General features: G+C 46.0%; 1 protein-coding gene across 3 annotated transcripts in view; it reads left to right on the top strand.

The window, feature by feature from the left end:
* Positions 1-22,121, top strand: part of SMC5 (structural maintenance of chromosomes 5) — a 71,301-nt gene that overhangs the window by 8,276 nt on the left and 40,904 nt on the right. For 2 of the 3 annotated variants that reach the window (XM_045754493.2, XM_069337132.1), the window contains exons 2-9: positions 1,684-1,825; positions 3,919-3,989; positions 4,237-4,321; positions 7,744-7,873; positions 8,860-8,983; positions 11,502-11,607; positions 16,578-16,718; positions 19,752-19,953. In XM_045754493.2, coding sequence (XP_045610449.2) covers positions 1,684-1,825; positions 3,919-3,989; positions 4,237-4,321; positions 7,744-7,873; positions 8,860-8,983; positions 11,502-11,607; positions 16,578-16,718; positions 19,752-19,953 — 1,001 coding nt within the window. Of the gene's footprint in view, positions 1-698; positions 1,544-1,683; positions 1,826-3,918; positions 3,990-4,236; positions 4,322-7,743; positions 7,874-8,859; positions 8,984-11,501; positions 11,608-16,577; positions 16,719-19,751; positions 19,954-22,121 lie in introns of those variants that run through there. The other variant, XM_069337131.1, reaches the window with a different exon arrangement.

Below are 22,121 nucleotides of genomic sequence, written 5' to 3'. Positions count from 1 at the left end.
ACATTAGAGGTCCGTGGATGTTCAACGTCCTACCAGCGACTAAGAAATATTGCCGGAACAACTGTGGACATCTTAAAGAGAAAACTAGACTGTTTTCTAAAAAAAAAGGTGCCGGACCAACTGGGCTGTGGTGGGTATGTGGGCCTGCAGGCAGCTCCAAGCAACAGCCTGGTGGACCAAACTCTCACAAGTCAAGCCTGGCCTCGGGCCGAGTTTGGGGAGTAGAACTCCCAGACCCCCATCAAGCAGGTATCGTAGTATCCACTCAATTTAACGGCCTCTTTTATACCGATCTGAATGTAATAACGACCGATTTGGGAGACCGGTATTTAGAGCCTCATAATGATCTGGCGGTCGATATTACCGAAGGTTGGTATTGGGTTTGTTTTGGCATCAGGGGGGGGTCCTCGCATGGCAAGCAGGCCACCTACTTCTATCGTCCCCTCCCCTCACCCTCGCTGCACTTCTCTCCCACTCCCTGCCTCCCCCCCACTCCCTCACTTCCTGCCTCCCCCCACCTGCCTGGAGAATCTCCATCTAATACAATAAAGCATTCATGAAACAAGTATTTTATAATTTTTTATCATCCTAATAATATTAATAAACAAAATCTGTAACCAAAAATATATATTATGATGTACATCCAAAATTTTAAGAAACAAATCTGGTTAACTGGGTCAAGTGTATAAAGTCTTATCAGAGTGAGCCGGTCCTTCCCCACCACCGACACACTTCCCTCACCCGCCCCCCCCATACATCCCATACATAGGCTCTCTCTGCTTCACCTCAACTTGACACCCATCCCTCCATCCCTCCCTTCCCTCCCTCCCTCCCTCCCTTCCCTCCCTCCCTCCCTCCCTCCCTCCCTTCCCTCCCTCCCTCCCTTCCCTCCCTCCCTCCCTCTCTCCCTTCCCTCCCTTCCCTCCCTCCCTCCCTCCCTTCCCTCCCTCCCTTCCCTCCCTCCCTTCCCTCCCTCCCTTCCCTCCCTTCCCTCCCTTCCCTCCCTCCCTTCCCTCCCTCCCTCCCTCCCTCCCTCCCTTCCTTCCATCCCTCCCTCCCTTCCTTACCTCCCTCCCTCCCTTCCTTCCATCCCTCCCTCCCTCCCTCCCTCCCTCCCTTCCTTCCATCCCTCCCTCCATCTCCATCTTACCATCCATCTCCATCCTCTCCCTCCCTGCCTACCTCCCAACCTCTCCCTGCCTGCCCATCCACCCACCAGTCAGCCATCACTGACACAATGAGTGCATTTGGAGCCAACATGGTGCACGGATGTTCCTTGATTGTGCAGATATGTCCAACAAAGTCACGGAATGAACACTTCAGCCTCTTGACAAATCAAAACAATGTGCAGTGAGTCTGTCACATCACAGGGTAGAAGGCACTAGAGTGGTGGACCAGGTGGCAGTCTACAAAATATATCTTACCTGAATGTTACTTGAAAAATTTTCGACACTTGACTTCGGAAATACCGGAGCTCCGGAAATAACGACCAGGGTACAGCCCCATATAGGCCGTTAAATCGAGTGGATACTACATAATTTTGGTAAATAATATTGTTTTCCTATGTGTATAAATGTACTGTTACTATTCATTATTTTCCACTGTTCTAAATTATCAGTGTTTTCTGTTTGAAATGAATGCATAATCTGAGGTTAATTTCCACTTTTTTTTTTAAATTAACAGAACTTTTGACGAGATTGAAGTGAGACCGAAGCCTCACCTCAATTTCATCATTGGACCCAATGGTACAGGAAAGTCGACCATTTTGTGTGCCATCTGCATATGTCTGGGAGGCAAACCAGCTGTAACTGGCCGAGGCAAGGAGGTGAGGAACCCTAGCTTACAATTCCTATTATTAAAAAAGTTATAATATTAAAGTAATACAGTACTGGTAATAATAACAGCACTATAAATATACATTATTATAGTAAATGTACTTCAGTATACTATAATTTGTTCCTAAATTCTTGTTAATCCAAATATTTAAGATTTTATCATCAATTAAATCCTCTTTTATACACATATATTTAATGTACAGCTTGTATTTGTAATAAGCAAAAATCCATTATGTACTTAAAGTAAAATATTATTTCCCAATGTTTTCCTGATGTGTAGAAATACTGCTTTAAAAAACAATTGCAGTTGGACAGCAATATTTTATCATTCAGCACAACCTGGATCTAAGTCTATATAAAAGTTCATAAATTCAATAATGTACTAAGTAGATCCACTAAATTCAAAATTTGTCTGGTTCTGGTACTTGCTGTCATCTTTCGGTGACAGGATTAAATGTCATCTCGTGGCAGCACCAAAAAATCCAGCATTGATTGTAATGTGTGACATGCATTCCTCCTTCTCCTTAGTGTCACTGTCACCCAAGAGGATCCCAATCGTAAGCACATGAGGGGTCACTCACTAAGTCTCACCTCCTATGAGAAGTGAGATAAAGCTGAGAGCCCTTGCATAGGCCTCCTCTTGCCACAGATTGCGAGCTTCCCTCGTCCACAGTTGCCCAGGAAATGGCCTGGTCACCTGCAGTCACTGCTGTCAGGGTACCCATGCTTTAGCCATCACAAAGGTACTTCACAGCAAGTTTGCCAGTTTGGCTTCAGCTGCCAAATATCAGTGGGGGGGGGGGGGGGGAGGTAGGCTACATACCCCGAATATTGTAACTGTTATGCCTCTTCCCACACTAAAATCATTTCTCTGTCATTATGTCTTAGCACGGTGTAAATGTGTATACTCAGCTCATTGCCCAAGGCCATTGGTAGGCAAATGGAGAACGGATTGCATGAAACACCAAAATATAAGAATTTATTGACATTTAATAACTGACATATAAATGACATAAGACAAGTAAATTAAATAATGTATGGACTTTGGCAACACTTATGAAATATCACACTGTCTGGATGTGTAATCATTGTGGACAACTGTGGACGAGGGAGGCTCGCAATTTGTGGCAAGAGGAGGCCTATGCAAGGGCTCTCAGCTTTATCTCGCTTCTCTGGCAACACCGCCTGGTGCTAATGCCTTTGGAATTTACTGGTTATATATTCAAATGCAATTAATCAAAACTTATGTCATGTCAAGTGATCAAGAATAACTTACCAGACAGTTACTGCATTAACTCTAAACAAACAAATTATTGAACTCGTCAAGAATACTGAAAAGTTAAAAATAATGATTACACATTAGGCTCCTCTGGCCTGTAGTTCTTACTTTAACCAAAATTACATATAAATGCACACAAGTATAAACAACAACAACATGGTTATAATAATAATTGATAACCAACAGTTATAAATATGTTCCTTGGGAAAGCTAACACAAGGAGGGAGGGAGGGAGGGGGATTTATGATTAAGATTTTATTTATATTTGGGGACACTAATACAAATGTATTAGTGTCAACCAGTGAGGCTTCAGCAGCTGGCAGTCAAAATTAACTTTGCTTAATGAACTGTACAGTAATTTTAAGTGTTAATTTTAGTGTTGTGTTAGTATAGGTTACATAAATTGTCAAGAATTCTTAACTTCAAGATGTGTGGCATCAATCAAGAAGATGAACAAGAAGTAGTTAGTTGATGTTTCTAGTTGAATATTTAATAATTATATGTGGCAAGGCAATTCAAATTATGTTGTTTGTAGTATAAAAATAGTTGGAAATGGTCACTTTTGGACTTGAAGGTGAAAAAGTACCATTATCGGGAATACGTGATAATCCGGCTGGGGGTCCTTCCCATATAGCCCGGATAATCAAGTGGAGACGGTAGTTAGGGTATCCATATCAGCCTTGGATAGCTCCGGGGAGCTTCTGGGACTCGCCCAGAAAATGGCGTTTCATTACATTCAACTTTTTTTTTTTTTAATCAGGCCACTTGTGTGGATTTGTATTATGTGTATTTATAACTTTTCAGTTGGCGGACTATGTGAAGCATGGGAAAGAAATATCAACACTCGAGACCGAGTTATACACGGAAAACACAAGGTAAGCATTATTTTATGCCCCATTTTCAATACTTCAGCTTTAGTTTGACATAGTGCAATGTTGGAGCTGTTTATTACACATTGTGGTTCATGTTTAATTGGGTAATATTTAGTAGCTCAGAAGGTGATGGATGAACAGATTGATGTATAGAATTGTGCACTCCATTTTACCCCTACCAGTGTTTTGTTGGCACATGTCTTGAAATAAATTTAAAGTGGTTTCTACTAATATTTGCATCTCATTTCAGCTGTAATGTTGTTATCAAGAGGCAGTTTGATCGCAAGAATAAGTCGGTGTGGTTTTTGCAAGGCAAGGAGGTGCCAAAGAAAGTAGTAAGATTAGATGCTTTTGTTGAGAATTTCCTCTGGTAAAGATTCTCTCACTTATCCTCATATCTCCTATTGGATGTCATTTACCAGTTTGTAGTTCTATACATGTATAAAATGATTATTAAGAACTTTCACTGAAACAGGCTGTACAGTTTGTGTTTATGGAATTAGAGGCCTAATGGGGTGACTCACAGGTGCTTTAATGATCCGACTTACAAATTCCTTAATGGGCTGACTTACAGATGCTTGAATGGCCCGACTCCCTTTATCATTCTTGACTGTCGGTCTTATGGTCTGACTCTCGGGTGCTTGAATGGGCGGAATGAGATTTGTTCATTGGCCAGAGCTCTGTGTATGAGAGCGACAGGTTGTACTCATCTTGGGATGGGGTAGTAACCTTAGTAGGCTCTCTGACAGTAGTTAGCAGGACTATAAACTTATATCTAGAGGTCTGGGTGTGAATGATAAGAAGGTAGCACAGGACATTATAGGAACAGGACATAAGAATGAAAAATAGTGGAGGGCATGTGAAGAGTTTGGTTAAAAATATTATGGGTAGACAACACCCTTAACCCTTCCACTGCGTAATCTCCAGTGATGTTCTTGCCGATTATCTGACTGGGCAACTGGCCAAGGATGTTTTAACGTACCATGTAAGATTTGTAAGTCCAGCAGGGTAAATGGGCCAACCAGACGATGCCCAGGGGCAAAATTAAACAACTGCTATCTAGGAAAAAATGAGTATGCTGCATTGGCACGAAGGCATCAGTTTATATATAAGTTACCATAGTTGATGCATGATCCTCCATTACTCAATGCCTTTCTGTGGCTCATTAAACAGAACTGCTGACTGATGATGAAGTTCAGAAAAAAAGCGATGGAAACAGTCGAGGCAAGTAACATGGATGATTCTGACATTGATGAGGATTGCACACAGGGCTCAGAAAAGTGATACATACAGTGATATAGATGCACATGTGACCATCTCCAGGGGTGAGGACTACACCATCACCACTCCCATTGTAAGACAGGCCATGCAGGACTATGCAACATATTATTGTAGGCTGCAAACATCATGTGGAAGTTGACTCAATTTCTGGATTTAGTGAAGGAATCTGATTAGTAGCTTTAGTAGTGCTGTGGCTAGAGTCATTGGTGTAAGTGGTGTTACTGTACCAGGTGAAGCCCTGCTTTGTCAGCTGCTCACCCAGTCAGTTGCTGGCATGTGATGCTGCATGGGGAAATTGAGGGAAGAATGTATTCATCTTCAACTGTTATGCTCTCATTTTCTCTCTTTGTACCTGAAGTATGCATAAGAGGAGGGCTTCATCTCCTAGCCAGCATAGCTTTGTTAGTGGTAGGATATATGACCGTGGATAAAACCCACACTTACGTATTTGTGAATTTCATGTAAAGATTTACACCGTCTTTTACACTCTCCCGAGTGCTTTGTCAAGGTCGTATGTACAGTATGTGGTTAGGATGAGACTTACATCTTGACAACTAATGCAGCTGCTGTCTTGGGTCCAATCCTTTTATCATTCTTGACTGCCTGACCATGTCGCCTCTCTTCCAGATTGTCGATGTACCTGCATTGATGTCGTCATTGGAATTATGATCAGGAGCTCTTTCTGTCATCCTGATATTCAGATATCAGGATGGTGGGAAGTTAGTTGTTAAAGTTGTTATTAATAGAGATGTTTATCTGGATGCTATCCCTCGTAACTCCCTCCATACACAAAGGAAAGCGGCTATTGGGACTTCTATCTTGGTTATCTTCATGATTTTGGGGCTTAGCGTCCCCGCGGCCCGATCCTCGACCAGGCCTTCTTTTTGTTACACACGCCCCCTGGAAGCAGCCTGTAGTGGCTGTCTAACTACCAGATACCTATTTACTGCTAGGTGAACAGGTGCATTAGGGTGAAAGAAACTCTGCCCATTTGTTTCCGCCTCCGCCGAGGATCGAACCCGGAACCTTAAGACTACAAATCCCTAGCGCTGTCCACTCAGCCATTGGGCCTCTATTTACGTTCATACAATGAAATCATATTAATTTAACACTTTGGCGTTTTGGGCGTGCGCACGCCAGACTACCCCAAGGTGGCCTGGGCATTTCCTGTGAGAGCGTGGCAACACTGGAATGTGTGTACTCTTTCTGGTTTTATCACCTCAATTTTCGTTGTACATCATTCATTTTGTTATAAAAATGTTCGCAATAGAATTCACCAGAGGAGTATATGCATATAAGGTCCAAGAGCCCGACATGCCACCCGTACCAAGCCTAGAAATCGGCCGTGCGTTATCCGTGAGCGCGCAAGAGCAATTCAATGTGTATACTTCTTTAATTTTTCTCGCCTCAATTCTCGTGCTATGTCTTTCATTTTGGTATCAATTTGTTCACAATAGAATTCCCTACAGGGGTATATGCATACAAGGTCCAAAAGCCCGGCACACCCCACCCACAGCAAAGCCAAAATTCGGCCAAGTGTTATCCGTGAGCCAGTACCCATTAGCACACCAGCAACACCCGCTCACAAATGTATTTACTCTTTTCAAGTCTCTCGCCTCAATTTTCATCTCGGTTTGCAATAGAATGGGAAGACGTTGGTGTACATTTTAAAACCAGTCCCATGAAGATCGGATAAAAACTTGAATTTTAACAAATAATTTAATTTTGGACGTCACCTACGTCCCTAAGGAATATTCAGAGTTATTTGTGGACGTCATCTCCGTTCCTAAAGAATGAAAGTGTTAATTTAACACTTCGTTCTTTAGGGACGTAGGTGACGTCCAAAATTAAAACATTTGTTAAAATTCAATTTTTTATCCGATCTTCATGGGACTGGTTTTAAAATGTGCACCAATGTCTTCCCATTCTATTACAAGCCGAGGTGAAAATTGTGGTGAGAGACTTGAAAAGAGTAAATACATTTGTGAGCGGGTGTTGCTGGTGTGCCAATGGGTGCTGGCTCACGGATAATGCTTGGCCGACTTTTGGATGAAATGATATAACAAAAGGGATGTATACAAGATTTAAAATATTTCAACACAAAATAGAACTTGGAAAATGGATATAAATTGGATAAGCTAAGATTCAGGAAAGATCTGGGTAAATACTGGTTTAGAAATGGCTGTTAATTTTAGAAACAAATTACCATGTAACATAATAGATGTGGGATCACTGGGTAGTTTCAAGTGTGGGTTGGACATGCATATGAATGATTTTGGGTGAATATAAATAGAAGCTGCCTCGTTAGCCAATATACCTTCTGCATCTTCCTGTATTCTTAGCCTTTTATGTTTCTCTACATCAAGAAATAGATAGGTACTCATTTGAAAGAAAAAGAAACAGGATATATCTTAGAAAGAGATCTAAGATCAGGAGTAATAACATGCTTGTCATAATTGTCTTGTAATCATTGCAGATTGAAGCCAAGATTGCAGCGCTCAACATACAGGTGGACAACCTCTGCCAGTTCCTCCCTCAGGACAGGGTTGCCAACTTTGCCAAGATGAATAAAGTTCAACTGTTGGAGGCAACTGAAAAGGCTGTTGGTATGTTGATGGCTTGTGGGAGTCACTATAATGACTCTCACAAGCCATCAACACACTATAATGTGTTGATGGCTTGTGGGAGTTGTTACAGTGTGTTGATAGCTTGTGGAAGTCATTATAGTGTGTTGGTGGCTTGTGGAAGTCATTATAGTGTGTTGATGGCTTGTGGGAGTCATTATAGTGTGTTGATGGCTTGTGGGAGTCATTATAGCGTGTTGATAGCTTGTGGGAGTCATTATAGTGTGTTGATGGCTTGTGGGAGTCATTATAGCATGTTGATGGCTTGTGGGAGTCATTATAGTGTGTTGATGGCTTGTGGGAGTCGTTACAGTGTGTTGATGGCTTGTGTTTTGGGAGGCATTGTAATGTACTGAAGGATTGTGGTTCATTAGTGTGTTGTTGACTTGTTTTGTGAGTCATAATGTGTTGATGCATATGTTGTGGGAGACATTATTGGGCGTTGATAAAAATAATAATAATAATAATAATGTATTCACAAGAAGGTACAATGGGTTCATGAGATTACATAAGACTGGTATTTGTACATTCTTGCAAAAGTCTCTAACATGCATAGCGTTTCGGACAGGATGGCTTGTGGGAATCAGTATTGTTTGTTGATGGCTTGTATTTTGGGAGTCATTATAGTGTGCTGATGGTTGATGTTGTGTGTGTCATTATACTATGTTAATGGCTTGTTTTGTGGAGGTCATTATACCATAGTTGTTGAGGGATGGAGTTTGGAATTAATTTCTGTCTTATACTGTCAGCCCAGAACGTAACCAGAAAAGTGCTTTTTATAAACGTAAAATCCTTTCTAATAGCAACATTGTAAGACAGCGATATCCTATCTGTCTTTGTAAACTACCTAACAACCCATGGATTACTACCTTCAACTGTCTTAAGTAGGGAGAAGATAAGAGATCGATCCCCGACCGAACTTCATGTTTACGTATCAAACCAGGTAATGTGTTTCCTTTCTCAATCAGGTGATGCCAGTCTGTATGAACACCATGAACTTCTGCGTTCCAGTGGCCAAAGAATGCAGGAGTTACTGGCAAGAGTTGCGGAAATAGAGAATCAACTGGATACAGACATCAAAAGAAATGCTCGGTCAGTGTGTGTAATTACTTAAGTGTAGTTACAGGATGAGAGCTACGCTCGTGGTGTCCCGTCTTCCCAACACTTTGTCATATAACGCTTTGAAATTACTGACGGTTTTGGCCTCCACCACCTTCTCACCTAACTTGTTCCAACCGTCTACCACTCTGTTTACAAAAGTGAATTTTCTTATATTTCTCCAGCAGCTTTGTTTCGTTAGTTTAAATCTATGACCTCTTGTTCTTGAAGTTCCAGGTCTCGGGAATTCTTCCCCTATCAATTTCATCGATTCCTGTTACTATTTTGTACGTAGTGATCATATTGCCTCTTTTCTTTCCTTCTATCTTCTAGTTTTTGCATATTAATGCCTCTAACCTCTCCTCGTAGCTCTTGTCCTTCAGTTCTGGGAGCCACATAGTGGCATGTCCTTGCACCTTTTCCAGTTTGTTGATGTGTTCTTAAGATATGGGCACCACACAACCGCTGCATATTCCAGCTTTGGTCTAACAAAAGTCGTGAACAATTTCTTTAGTATTTACCCATCCATGTATTTAAAAGCAATTCTGAAGTTAGAAAGCATAGCATAGGCTCCTTGCACAATGTTCTTAATGTGGTCCTCAGGTGATGGTTTTCTATCTAGAACCACCCCTAGATATCTTTCTTTATTAGAATTCTTTAAAGAATTCTCACATAATTTATAGGTTGTGTGGGGATTATGTTCTCCTATTCCACATACCATAACATGGCATTTATTCACATTAAATTCCATTTGCTAAGTGGTGCTCCATATACTTATTTTGTCTAGGTCTTGAAGGGCATGACAATCATACAAGTTTTTATCCTTATTATCTTGGCATCATCAGCAAACATGTTTATATAATTCTGTCTTCTATCTGGTAGATCATTTATGTAGATAATGAGCATCACCGGTGCAAGAACTGAACCCTGTGGTACTCCTAATGGGACTCCTAATGGGAGCCAGTCGGCCGAGCGGACAGCACGCTGGAGTTGTGATCCTGTGGTCCTGGGTTCGATCCCAGGCGCCGGCGAGAAACATTTAAAATATTTTCTTAAAGTTTCGTCTCTGTTAATATGACGGTATCTGGGACTTTGAGCTGAATTATATCCTTCAACTCCAATATTTTTTATCTCGCTCCATCTATGTTGGTATATACTATTTTCAGGAATATGTTCCCCTTCCCTTTTTTCTTTACACCTTTTAATGATTTTGTTGCTTTGTCTTTATGTACCATTTCACAAGCTTCCCAGTCCTTGACACTTTGTAGTATGTGTGCGCTGTTCAAAACCTCCTTATGATTTTATCAATACAGTGGCTCTAATATTTATAGTAATTTAGGTATATTTAAAAATGTAACAATGTTGTCAACATAGGACATGTTTCCCCTGTTGTCAACATGGGGCATGTGGCCCTATTGTCAACATGGGGCATGTGGCCCTATTGTCAACATGGGGCATGTGGCCCTATTGTCAACATGGGGCATGTGGCCCTATTGTCAACATGGGGCATGTGGCCCTGTTGTCAACATGGGGCATGCGGCTCTGTTGTCAACATGGGGCATGTGGCCCTGTTGTCAACATGGGGCATGCGGCCCTATTGTCAACATGGGGCATGTGGCCCTGTTGTCAACATGGGGCATGCGGCTCTGTTGTCAACATGGGGCATGCGGCCCTGTTGTCAACATGGGGCATGCGGCCCTGTTGTCAACATGGGGCATGCGGCCCTGTTGTCAACATGGGGCATGCGGCCCTGTTGTCAACATGGGGCATGCGGCCCTGTTGTCAACATGGGGCATGCGGCCCTGTTGTCAACATGGGGCATGCGGCCCTGTTGTCAACATGGGGCATGCGGCCCTGTTGTCAACATGGGGCATGCGGCCCTGTTGTCAACATGGGGCATGCGGCCCTGTTGTCAACATGGGGCATGCGGCCCTGTTGTCAACATGGGGCATGCGGCCCTGTTGTCAACATGGGGCATGCGGCCCTGTTGTCAACATGGGGCATGCGGCCCTGTTGTCAACATGGGGCATGCGGCCCTGTTGTCAACATGGGGCATGCGGCCCTGTTGTCAACGTGGGGCATGCGGCCCTGTTGTCAACGTGGGGCATGCGGCCCTGTTGTCAACGTGGGGCATGCGGCCCTGTTGTCAACGTGGGGCATGCGGCCCTGTTGTCAACGCGGGGCATGCGGCCCTGTTGTCAACGCGGGGCATGCGGCCCTGTTGTCAACGCGGGGCATGCGGCCCTGTTGTCAACGCGGGGCATGCGGCCCTGTTGTCAACGCGGGGCATGCGGCCCTGTTGTCAACGCGGGGCATGCGGCCCTGTTGTCAACGCGGGGCATGCGGCCCTGTTGTCAACGCGGGGCATGCGGCCCTGTTGTCAACGCGGGGCATGCGGCCCTGTTGTCAACGCGGGGCATGCGGCCCTGTTGCCAGTGCGGGGCATGCGGCCCTGTTGCCAGCGCGAGGCATGTACCTACACATAGTGAGAAAGAAAACACACATTCCGCAGGTTGAAGGATGCTGTCGAGAACCACGAAACCAAAACCCAGTTGGAGGAGTGCATCAAGAAGCTGCAGAAGCAACAGATGTGGTTTGATTATGACGAGAAGCGCAAGGTTGGTGACATTACCATGCTTAATGTTTGGCCTAGGGTTTGCATGGTTACAAGTAATGATTACTTTGTTTACTAAAATTCAATACAAAGGTTTTTACACAAAAAGGTCTTTCTATAATTTTGTATTAAATATATTTAAGGTCTCAAGTTATTCAAAGTCATTCAGTTGTCCCCAGCAGACCCTATTTCTTTAATGCTAAATGAGCAATCTTTAATGCTCATTTCTGTGGGTAGCCCTGTTGGCTCCCTGAAGCTATCGTACACGGATCAGTGCATACTACTTGGTGCCATCAGTTGTGGAGTTCTATTTGCCTACAGGGGTGGTTTTGCGAGGGCTCGAGTTTCGTTAGGTAGAGGTGTGCCACTGGTGCCAGTTTCGTAGTCGGTAGGTCCTTTGGAGCACTCTTCGTCTGGCAGGCACGGTGGTCACTCTGTTTGGAAGTCAGCTTCTTGGAGGTCATATCGGCTCTCTCGGGGTGCCTTTTGACAAGGTGATAGGGGGAGGCTGGCTTTTTATGCTCACGTTTGGTCCCACGATTTGGGGGCTTTTCACATCGTCTCTTCCAGCCTTTGGTGGTGTTGGGCAGCTCCTCCGCCTTTGTGGGGTTCGGGGTTGGCAGGGCAGACTTCTTTTCCGTCTGTCGGGTCATCTTGGTGTGAGTTCACTTGGGTGTGGTTGGAACAACTTTGTCCTTTAAGTGAGTTTCGCACTTGTTTTCCAGTTCCAAACAGGACTGTGTGGATCTTTGGTTCATTCTGGACTTGTTCCGTCTGAATCGTTTGATTCCTTGCCCCTCCTTTCGGATGACTATGTTGTTTTAGGTTCGGCTTCTTCTCGAGCCGGGCGTATGGATGATTTCTCTGGACCTCAGGAATGCGTATTGGCACGTTCCAATTCATCCGGGGTTCAGGGATCTTGAGGTTATCTTGAGATGATTTCGGGGCTTAGCGTCCCCGCGGCCCAGTCCTCGACCAGGCCTCCTTTTTGTTACACACCCCCAAGAAGCAGCCCGTAGCAGCTGTCTAACTCCCAGGTCTCAATTTACTGCTAGGTAACAGGGGCATCAGGGTGAAATAAACTTTTTTTTCCCATTTGTCTCCACCTCCACCGGGGATTGAACCCAGAACCTCAGGACTACGAATCCGAAGCGCTGTCCACTCGGCTATCAGGCGCCCGTGGGGATGTCGGGATTGGTGGGGTTTTGTGGTCAGGCTTCAGGTTTTCCACTTTTGTTGCCTTCCATTTGGGTTGAATCTGGCACTGCTCGTATTCATGCATTTAACACTTTCGCTCACCCCGCACGCCACCCCTCAATAGTGCGATATGGGACCCAGGGTGTCACGGGAGCGCGCGTAAATTCTGAAAAGTGTATACTCTCTTCAACTTTGTCACCTTAATTCTCATCCTACGAGATTAAATTTGGTATCATTGTGTTCGCAATAGAATTCTCTACAGCACTAAATGCATATAAACTCCAAAAGCCCGGCTAATTACCCGCAGCAAACAGAGAAAGTGCCAACGAGTTACCCAGGAGCGCGCAAACGCGATAAAATGTTTTCACTATTTTCACTCTGGTCACCTCAATTTTTGTCCTAGGTCTTTCATTTTGGTCTCAATGGGTTCGCAATAGAATTCTCTAGAGGAACACTAGCATATAAAATATAAAACCTGGTCACGCTCCAACCGCCGACGAGTTGAAGACGGGCCACGCGTTAGCCGGGAGTGAGCGCTCAGACGCCTTCCAGCTACACTCCCAATTCCCTCCCTTTTCAAGCCTTTCTTTCGCAATTTTCTTCCTGGAAGGGCCTTGTTCATGATCACTATCCATCGTGGAGTAAGGGTAGATAGTTTCTAAAGCCGCAGTAAGAAATATAGCCACGGAAAATAGCCGAAATGTTCACACGTTTGAGATGCGAAGGGAGGCGACATTGATCACAACAGTGGAGCAAAAACAATGGGCCCACGGCATGTGCCAAGCCACCTGAGGGCCACGAGGCTCAACAAAGAAAATGGGAAGACATCGGCGCACATTTTAAAACCAGTCCCAAAAAAATCGGATAAAAACCTGATTTTTGGTGATTATTTAAAGTGGATGACGCAATGCTGCGTCATCCCTGGTATTACCGACAGTAAACGGATGACGCAATGCTGCGTCATGCCCGGGCGAAAGTGTTAACCAGGTTTGTTGTGGCCCTCTTTGTCTGTTAGGTGTTCGGGTTCTGGTCTACCTCGACGACTGATTGGTTTGGGCTTCCAGCCGGTGTGAGTGTCTGCTTGCCAGGGAAGTGGTTCTTTCTCAGCTGTCCGGATTCGGCTTCCAGGTAAATTGGAGGAAGTTCCATTTAGTTCCGTCCAGGGTTTGGACTTGGCTGGGCCTCTTATGGGATTCTCGCACAGCATCTGTTTCTTTCCCTCCTATGGCTTTGCTTCGGCTGCAGTCCCGTCGTCTGCTGTTTTTAGTGGGGTCTCGGATCATTTGGTGGTTGCTTGAGCAGCTGTGCGGGGGCCTAGACTTTGCAATCCTGGTTTTTCCCGCTGGGCAGAGCGTGGCATCGGAGGCCATTCTGGTATCTTCTGGGCAGCCCCGTTCGCCCCTCCCGGGATCGCTGGGTTTGGCTTCCAGGGTCCTTGCGTTGGTTACTGCATCTCCGGTTCGTCTTTGGGGTTTTCAGGGTTTGGTGCTCCTTCCCCTTCCCTCGCTGATGTGTTCGAGGTGGGGGTTCCTGTACCTTCATCCCCCGATTCAGCTGTTGCTTCGGGTTTTAGCTCGGCTCGATTCCTTTCGGGGTGAGTGGTTCTCCTGGCCCCATGGTGGCCGGACCAGCCTTGGTTTCAGACACTGCTTTCATGGTGTCCAAACCTAGGCATTTATACGCAGTTCCATCTCATTCAGCAGGTCTGGCCAGCGAGGTACCTTACTGGTTTGACTTACTTTTCCGCTCTTCATTTTTTTTTTTTTTACGTGGGTGTATTGCCATTTCTTTGGTGACCCAGTGGCTTCATTGATGGTGTCCCACCTGTGGTCTTCCTCTCTGCGATAGTATGAAGTATCCTGGCGGTCTTTCTGCCATTTCCTTTCCCTTTGTAGGGTTTTGTCAGTGTCTGTTCTGGTTGTTTTGTCCTTTCTTGCCTCTTTTAGGACTGTCATCTTATTCCAAATACTGTTGTTTCTTACCGTGCGATGCTGGCGAAGCCACTTCAGCTTGCGTTCAGGGTGGCTGTGTCTTCCACTCCGTTCTGCAAGCTCTCTTGCTCTTTTCACCTCTGGCCTGCTCATGCACTGCCCAAGCCTTCCTGGTCTTTGGACTGGGTGCCCTTGTTTCTCTTTTCTCCTCGGTTTGTTGTTGCCCCTTCAGTCTGGGATTGTTTTCTTAGGGCCTTGTTCTGGTTGACTTTAGCCTCTAGGAGTCAGGTTGGGGAGTTTTCTGCTCTTCTCTGGCGCAAGGGTTTCTGCCATTTTGATCCTATCTTGAGGTTATCTTGATGATTTCGGGGCCTTTTAGTGTCCCCGCGGTCCAGTCCTCAACCAGGCCTCCACCCCCAGGAAGCAGCCCGTGACAGCTGGCTAACACCCAGGTACCTATTTTACTGCTAGGTAACAGGGGCATAGGGTGATAGGAACTCTGCCCATTGTTTCTCGCCGGCGCCCGGGATCGAACCCGGAATCGCAGGATCACAAGTCCAGTGTGCTGTCCGCTCGGTCGACCGGCTCCTAGGGGTTGTTTTTTTCGTTTGCAGGCTTCTTCTTTTCTTGCAAAGAATGAGACAGCTGGTTTCCGGAGGGGTCCATGGGTTGTTGATGTTTGGTTGGTTCAGCCAGGGGGTGCATCATATTTTGTCTGGTTGCGGCTTTACGTTGCTACCTGAGCGCTACTGATTCAGCGACAGTGGATGCGCTCTAGGTAGACCTGGTTTTCCTTGATCCCGTTCCAGGGCTCGTGTCTCTTGGGTTGTCTGCAGGGTTAAGTCTAGCCAGCCTGCGGTCTACCTTGAGGTGTACCTCAAGGTTTTTTCGGGGCTTAGTGTCCCCGCAGCCCGGTCCTCGACCAGGCCTACCCTCGTGCCCATGATGTGAGGAAGTATGCATCTCTTGCGGCTGTCTTTGGTATTGTCTTGGGTCGATATTCGGGCATAGGGGTTTTAGAAATGGAACAGAGTCCTGGCTGCCAGTTATCTTGTTAACGTTCCGGGCCCTCTGTGACCTTGTGTTGCTTAGGAACATTTGTCGCAGCCTGTTGTCTCGTCTTTGTTGGGAGACCTGCAGTGCTGTCACCTCCCGGGAATGGTCCTATTTTTATTTATCTGTGGGTAATTAGCTTCAGGGAGCTGACGGGGCTCCCCACAGAAAACCAGCGTTGAATGTAATGAAACGCCATTTTCTAGGCGAGCCCCGGAGGCTCCCCTGACACCCTCTCTCTCCCTCTGGTCTGTTGTTTTCATGATTCTCCAGACTGAGGGTGAAGAGGCTGGCTTACTTGAGCGGGGTTTCCCCTCCCCCCTTGTCAGGGGAGGTGGGCATTAATGAGTGGGTGTGCTAGTTGGATTATATTTTGCTTGTTTCATTGTTTTCTTTTGGGGGAGTTCTTTGGCTCTGTTTGAGCGTAGGCTGCAATTTTCACCGGTTAGAAGTTTGTATTGGATCGCCTGCCTTTCTGGGTGCCTTCCCTGGTCAAGTGCAGACATGCCAAACTAAGTGTAGTGTGCTCATATGGCCATTGCTCCCTGCGCCTCTCTGAGTGGACCAGGTTCCGGTGCTGGTCTCTGGTAGGCACACACACACAACTCCAAGGACTGATGACACCAAACTAATATGACACATGTCAGTTTGATAGCTTCAGGGAGCCTCCGGGGCTCGCCCAGACATTGGCGTTTCATTACATTCAACTCCGAGTTTTTAAGTTTATAAATAAACAAATTTGTCATGTAGTTACCATTATTTCTCATTCATATTATTCCTTTTATTTTTTAAGGTACATACTCGACAAAAGAAAGAACGTGACCAGTTTCAGGCTGTTATTGATAAGAAACGCAAAGCATTTGAACCCACACTTCAAATTATTAACCAGAAGAAGAAAGAACTCCTAGAGATGAAGATGCTAATACGAGACATGGTAATTGTTTTCTCATTTTAACATTTAATATAGTAATGGTAATATCTAACCACAGACATAATAATACAGTATAGGATAAAAAAAAACACTTATGTATTTGTATATTTTATGTGAAGATTTAAACTACATAAAGTCTTTTGCACTCTCCTAAGTGCATTATCAAGGTACCCTCGTCGAGGGGCTTTTTGTTGTAGGGGTATGGGTTTTCTTACCCCCTTCCCTGTGCGAGTGTGAATTTGGTTCGGCTCCTCCCCGGGATCCCTTGGGTACTTCAGTTCCTTCTTTCTGGAGGGTTTCGGCTTCTCGAATTCCGCCTCGGGATGTTCGGGAGGCTCGCACGGCTTGCCTCCCACATGATCTGGATTCTGTCTCGGTGATGGATCCATCTTTTGAGTTCGGCTCTATTTTTCCCTATTGGGTGTGTTACGAGGTACCACAGTCTTCCTGGCTGGCAGACTGCCCTTTCTTTTTGTTGGGTGCATGTCAAGGGGATTTGTCGGACCCGTGCGCTTGAGTGGCTGGAGCCTTCTACTGTGCCGCTCCAAGCAGCGGGCTGCTCCAAGCAACAGCCTAGTGGACCAAACTCTCACAAGTCAAGCCTGGCCTCGGGCCGGGCTTGGGGAGTAGAACAACTCCCAGAACCCCATCAACCAGGTATCAACCAGGTGTGCTTCCTTGGGATGTTTGCGTTGTGCAGCTCCACGTGCAAGTTCTCTTCCTTTTGGCTTCCTTGGTAGGTGAGAATTTGTGTGGCTGTGGGCATTTGGCCTTGGTCTTGCATTTCTTTTCCCTTCTTTAGCTGTCCTTGGACTGGCTTGAGGAGGATGTGGAGGCGCTGGGTACTGGGTCTTCGATCAGAGTACTTATCTCGGCGGCTTGGGCGTCGGCTGCCTTGTTGAAGTTGTATGCCGCTATTCTCAAGGAGGCGGTGTCTGTTTTTTGCTTCTTGCCTCGCGTGCCAACAGGCCATGCATGCATGCTCTCTCCTTGGCATCTGCTTGGGCCTGGGCTCTTAGGTTTTCGTCGCCTTTTTTGTCTGTTGCTGTTTGCAGAGTCTGCTGTCATGCAGATTCTGCAGGCAGCTTCGTCTTTCTGTCATCCCATGTCAGACTTGTTGGTTTTCCGGGGTGGATTGAAATTGAATTGAAATTGAAATAAGTTTATTGAGGTAAAATACACACAAAGAGATGAGGTAGCTCAAGCTATTCTCACCCCGTTCAGTACATCATGTTAATACATACATAGACACACATCACAAACAATAAACATATTACCAAACATTCTGAGAGTTAAACATATACATTTCCTCCTTTACACAAGTACTGGGGTGGATGCGTCTTTCTCTGTATGCAGCATCCTTCCTCGACTGCGTGGCCCTTGTGGTAGATGCCTTTCGGCTGGACTGGTTGAGGTGGGGTTCCTGTGTTTTTTCTCTGGTTCAACTGTTGCTCTGGGTCCTGGCAAAATTGAAGTCCCCCCCTCCCTCCCTCCCTACCTCCTCCCTCCCTCCCTACCTCCTCCCTCCCTCCCTACCTCCTCCCTCCCTCCCTACCTCCTTCCCTCTCTACCTCCTTCCCTCCCTACCTCCTTCTTCCTCCTCCTTGTAATGACTGGTATACAGAGTATAGCTTTTGTGGTTGTTAATGTAAATGTTTCTCTTATTTAAAATACTACTTCATTTTATTTGTGTTAATTTTAGTTACATTGGTGTTTAAGAGTATGTACAGGTATTGGTAAATGAGTATGATTCTGTGTGTAAAAGTTATCCCACGCATTTCCGTGAGAGGAGTTTCCCCGCACTCCACGTGGGAGAGACTGCCGAGACTCTTCCCCCCCCCCCCCCCCACACACACACACACGCACATGCACGCACACACGCACGCGCGCGTTGCGTGGTGTACGTGCTCGTGAGGTACCTGCCTCACTGTGTGAGGTTATTGACCTCCATTTATATCCAAGCGACAGGAACTGTAATCGTAAATCTGGCGAGCGAGAGTTTTTCTTGTTAGTGTATAATCTCTCTTGTGTTTAAATAAATGTAATGCACACACTTTGGTTGTTTCTTGAGTCCAGTCTATGCAAAAATATGGTATCAGTACCATGTAGTCATTCTTGTTTGAAGTGTGTATAAATGTCCAATGGTTCTACATCCCTAGTTTAAAGTAAAAGTAAAGTACCTATACTGTAAATAGAAAGTAAGGATGGGTTTCATGAGTTTGTACTCTAGGGTATGGCTTACAAGACTCGTAACTTTACATCCTCCCTCCCTCCCCTCCCTTCCTCCCTCCCTCCGTCCTTCCTCCTCCCTCCTCCTGCCTCCCTCCCTCCTCCTGCCTCCCTCCCTCCTCCTGCCTCCCTCCCTCCTCCTGCCTCCCTCCCTCCTCCTGCCTCCCTCCCTCCTCCTGCCTCCCTCCCTCCTCCTGCCTCCCTGCCTCCTCCTGCCTCCCTGCCTCCTCCTGCCTCCCTCCCTCCTCCTGCCTCCCTCCCTCCTCCTGCCTCCCTCCCTCCCTCCCTCCCTCCCTCCCTCCCTCCCTCCCTCCCTCCCTCCCTCCCTCCCTCCCTCCCTCCCTTCCTTCCTTCCTTCCTTCCTTCCTTCCTTCCTTCCTTCCTTCCTTCCTTCCTTCCTTCCTTCCTTCCTTCCTTCCTTCCTTCCTTCCTTCCTTCCTTCCTTCCTTCCTTCCTTCCTTCCTTCCTTCCTTCCTTCCTTCCTTCCTTCCTTCCTTCCTTCCTTCCTTCCTTCCTTCCTTCCTTCCTTCCTTCCTCCCTCTTCCTCCCTCTTCCTCCCTCTTCCTCCCTCCCTCCCTCCCACCTACTCTCTCTTCCTCCTCCTCCTCCTCCTGCAGTTTTATAACCATAACCACATTACTCATTCTGAAATTGGGAGGCAACAGCCACAAAACAATAGTTATGTAAAGAAAGTTAAAGATGCATCAAACATCTAATTCACTCTTTAATTATTTTCACTGACTGATTTTTTCTGAACCAGTTCTGAGTAGACTTCATAATGGCATTGTTACTCTTATGTTTTCTTAGCAAGATAAAGTGAAGAAGAAGCAGATGATGGATGAAAAGCTACAGTACGAATACGAACAGTCCGTGGAGGCGTTGCAGGATGCCCAGCGGGTTTTCTCTGCCAAGAAACAAGAGGAAGATCAACGCAAACGAGAATTACTAGACTTTGGCCGACAGTTAGATGTCCTTGATGGTCAGCTGAAGAACCTGCCACAATTGGATGGTCAGTTTTTGTGTTACCTGTTATACCTTACAAATTGTTTGTTTTGGCCTAAATACTGTGTTTGACTAGTCTTGCAAGAGGTCTGAGTAATGCAGCCAATGAATTCAACGTTTGTGCCTGAAAACATATCGAAAGTAAATAATGTAAATAAAATGGAAAAATATGCACAAATATAAAATGGTGAAAGAGAGGGAGGGTTTTGTCTGCTGCGAGTAAACAAAAGCAAAACAAACGGTTGTGCCACTGGTAACTCGGTAACCGGCCATGGAACCACATAAGCTTCTGAGTGCTTGCGGCTGGATCACAAACGAATAGATGGAATAAACGAATGATTGAGGTCCGATAGCAAGGTTGGGGAGTGTACACTAGTGCTGCGCCAGATTCGGCTTCCTCAGGGCGCCTTGATTCGGCTCTATTCGGACTGCTCCCTCCATGGTTCTTTGTCTCAACTGTGGGGAAGGGGGGGTCGCATTGGTCCGTAGCTCTGGTTGCTTCAGGTAGCCCTTCTGCTGAGTTCATGGGGTTTTGTCACTCCACGCAGTTCACATCCAGGGCATGTCCACCATTCTGGCAAACTGCCTGTTCTGGTTCATTCCTCTTGCACGGAGTGGACGGTCGACGCTGAGTTTTTCCATTGGCTTTGCCAGACGTCTGGTTGCCCGAAGGTGGACCTCTTCACGCCGGCATAGTCTCGGTGTCTTCCATTGTGTGTGGAGTCGTTTCCCCCTACTACGAGGCTGTCACAGTACAGTGTGTCCTCACTTGAATGAACTATATGGGGCGAGGTCGATTCGTTCCACCGCCACCGATTCGTTCTACCCATCAGCCCCAGGCTGTCTCGCCACTCCCAAATGTGAAAAGAACTGAAGTCCTACATCCCCTATAAACAAAACAAAATCACAGAAAATCTATTTATGTATTTGTCATATTGAACATGGTACGTGATAGAGCCATCATTAGTGAGCAATTTCATATCAGAATCATAACTGTGTGGCTATTATTGGAGGCTACAAATATGATGTAATGGCCAGGATTTCCATAGGCCAACTTTATCAGTCTTGCTATAAATATTCATAAAAAATAAATTTATTATGAATTCTTCATTATCATTATGGCATTTGATAGAGTAATCACTTAAAAACAATTTGGTATAAAAATGTTACATATGTGAGCATTATTAAATGCAATCAAGTGAAATTACTGAATTTTCAACAAACTGACAAGAGAAGAGGACAACTGCCTGCCTGGTTGGCAGGCCGCTGGTGGTCGGGGGGAAGGGGGTTGTGGTCGGCTGCTGGTGGTCAGATGTGGGGAGAGGGGGGGGGGGGGGGGGGGGGGGGTTGCAGGTCTGCAATAGAGGAAGGGGGTTGGCGGCAAGACTGGCAGGCCTCAGGCCATATCAGGCCTTGGGTCATTTAAGGCCTTAGACCAGACCAGCCCTTGGATCAGACCAGTTTTCAGGCGAGGCAATGTCAGGTTGGACAAGGTTAGACCAAGCCAGGCCTTAGGCCTGGGATACACTGCTAGTTTGTGTGTGTGTGTGTGTGTGTGTGTGTGTGTGTGTACCCATTCCTAGCCTCACAGCAGACTTCAGCATCATAAGGTGTTATGCAGCCTATCTACCTTCGCGGCAGCCGGTTCCTGTTTCCTCTGGGGACGTAGTACAATACTTTTGTGGGTTTTTTCTTTTGTTTTTCTTGCCTGGTGTTGGGGTCTGCTTGGTGTGGCTATCGTTCCACTTATAATATTTTGGTGGTCCTCTGCTAGGCCCTGTGATTATACACGTCACAGGGGTTTGTGTTTTGATCTCCTTGTTAGCTTTGGGTCTTAAACCAGTTAGAAACACCTTGTTCAGGCTTCCCATAGCAGTCAGCCTACGGGCCCTGGAAAACCCTGTCGGGGCTCGGTGGACCAATGGATGCGTCTTCAGAGTTCCAGCCCACCTCGTGTGGGTTCGAAGGTTGCTGTGTACTCTTGTCTCAGGGGTGACAGTCATCTCTTGCCTCTGTCATGCTGCCTGTTGGGTCAATGACTCCATTTATCCGGAGTCGCGTTCTTTGCTTGTTCTCCAGTACTATTCTGATGACATTACTGTTAGGGTACAGGCAGCATCGAGGCCCTTTTTCCAAGGCCCTGTTTCTGTTTGCATTGACTTCTTGGGGGTCGGG

This window comes from Procambarus clarkii, chromosome 37, assembly GCF_040958095.1.
Source record: "Procambarus clarkii isolate CNS0578487 chromosome 37, FALCON_Pclarkii_2.0, whole genome shotgun sequence".
Classification (NCBI taxonomy): Eukaryota; Metazoa; Arthropoda; class Malacostraca; order Decapoda; family Cambaridae; genus Procambarus; species Procambarus clarkii.
The sequence above is the reverse complement of the archived record's forward strand: the minus strand, read 5'-3'. Positions and strand labels throughout refer to the sequence as shown.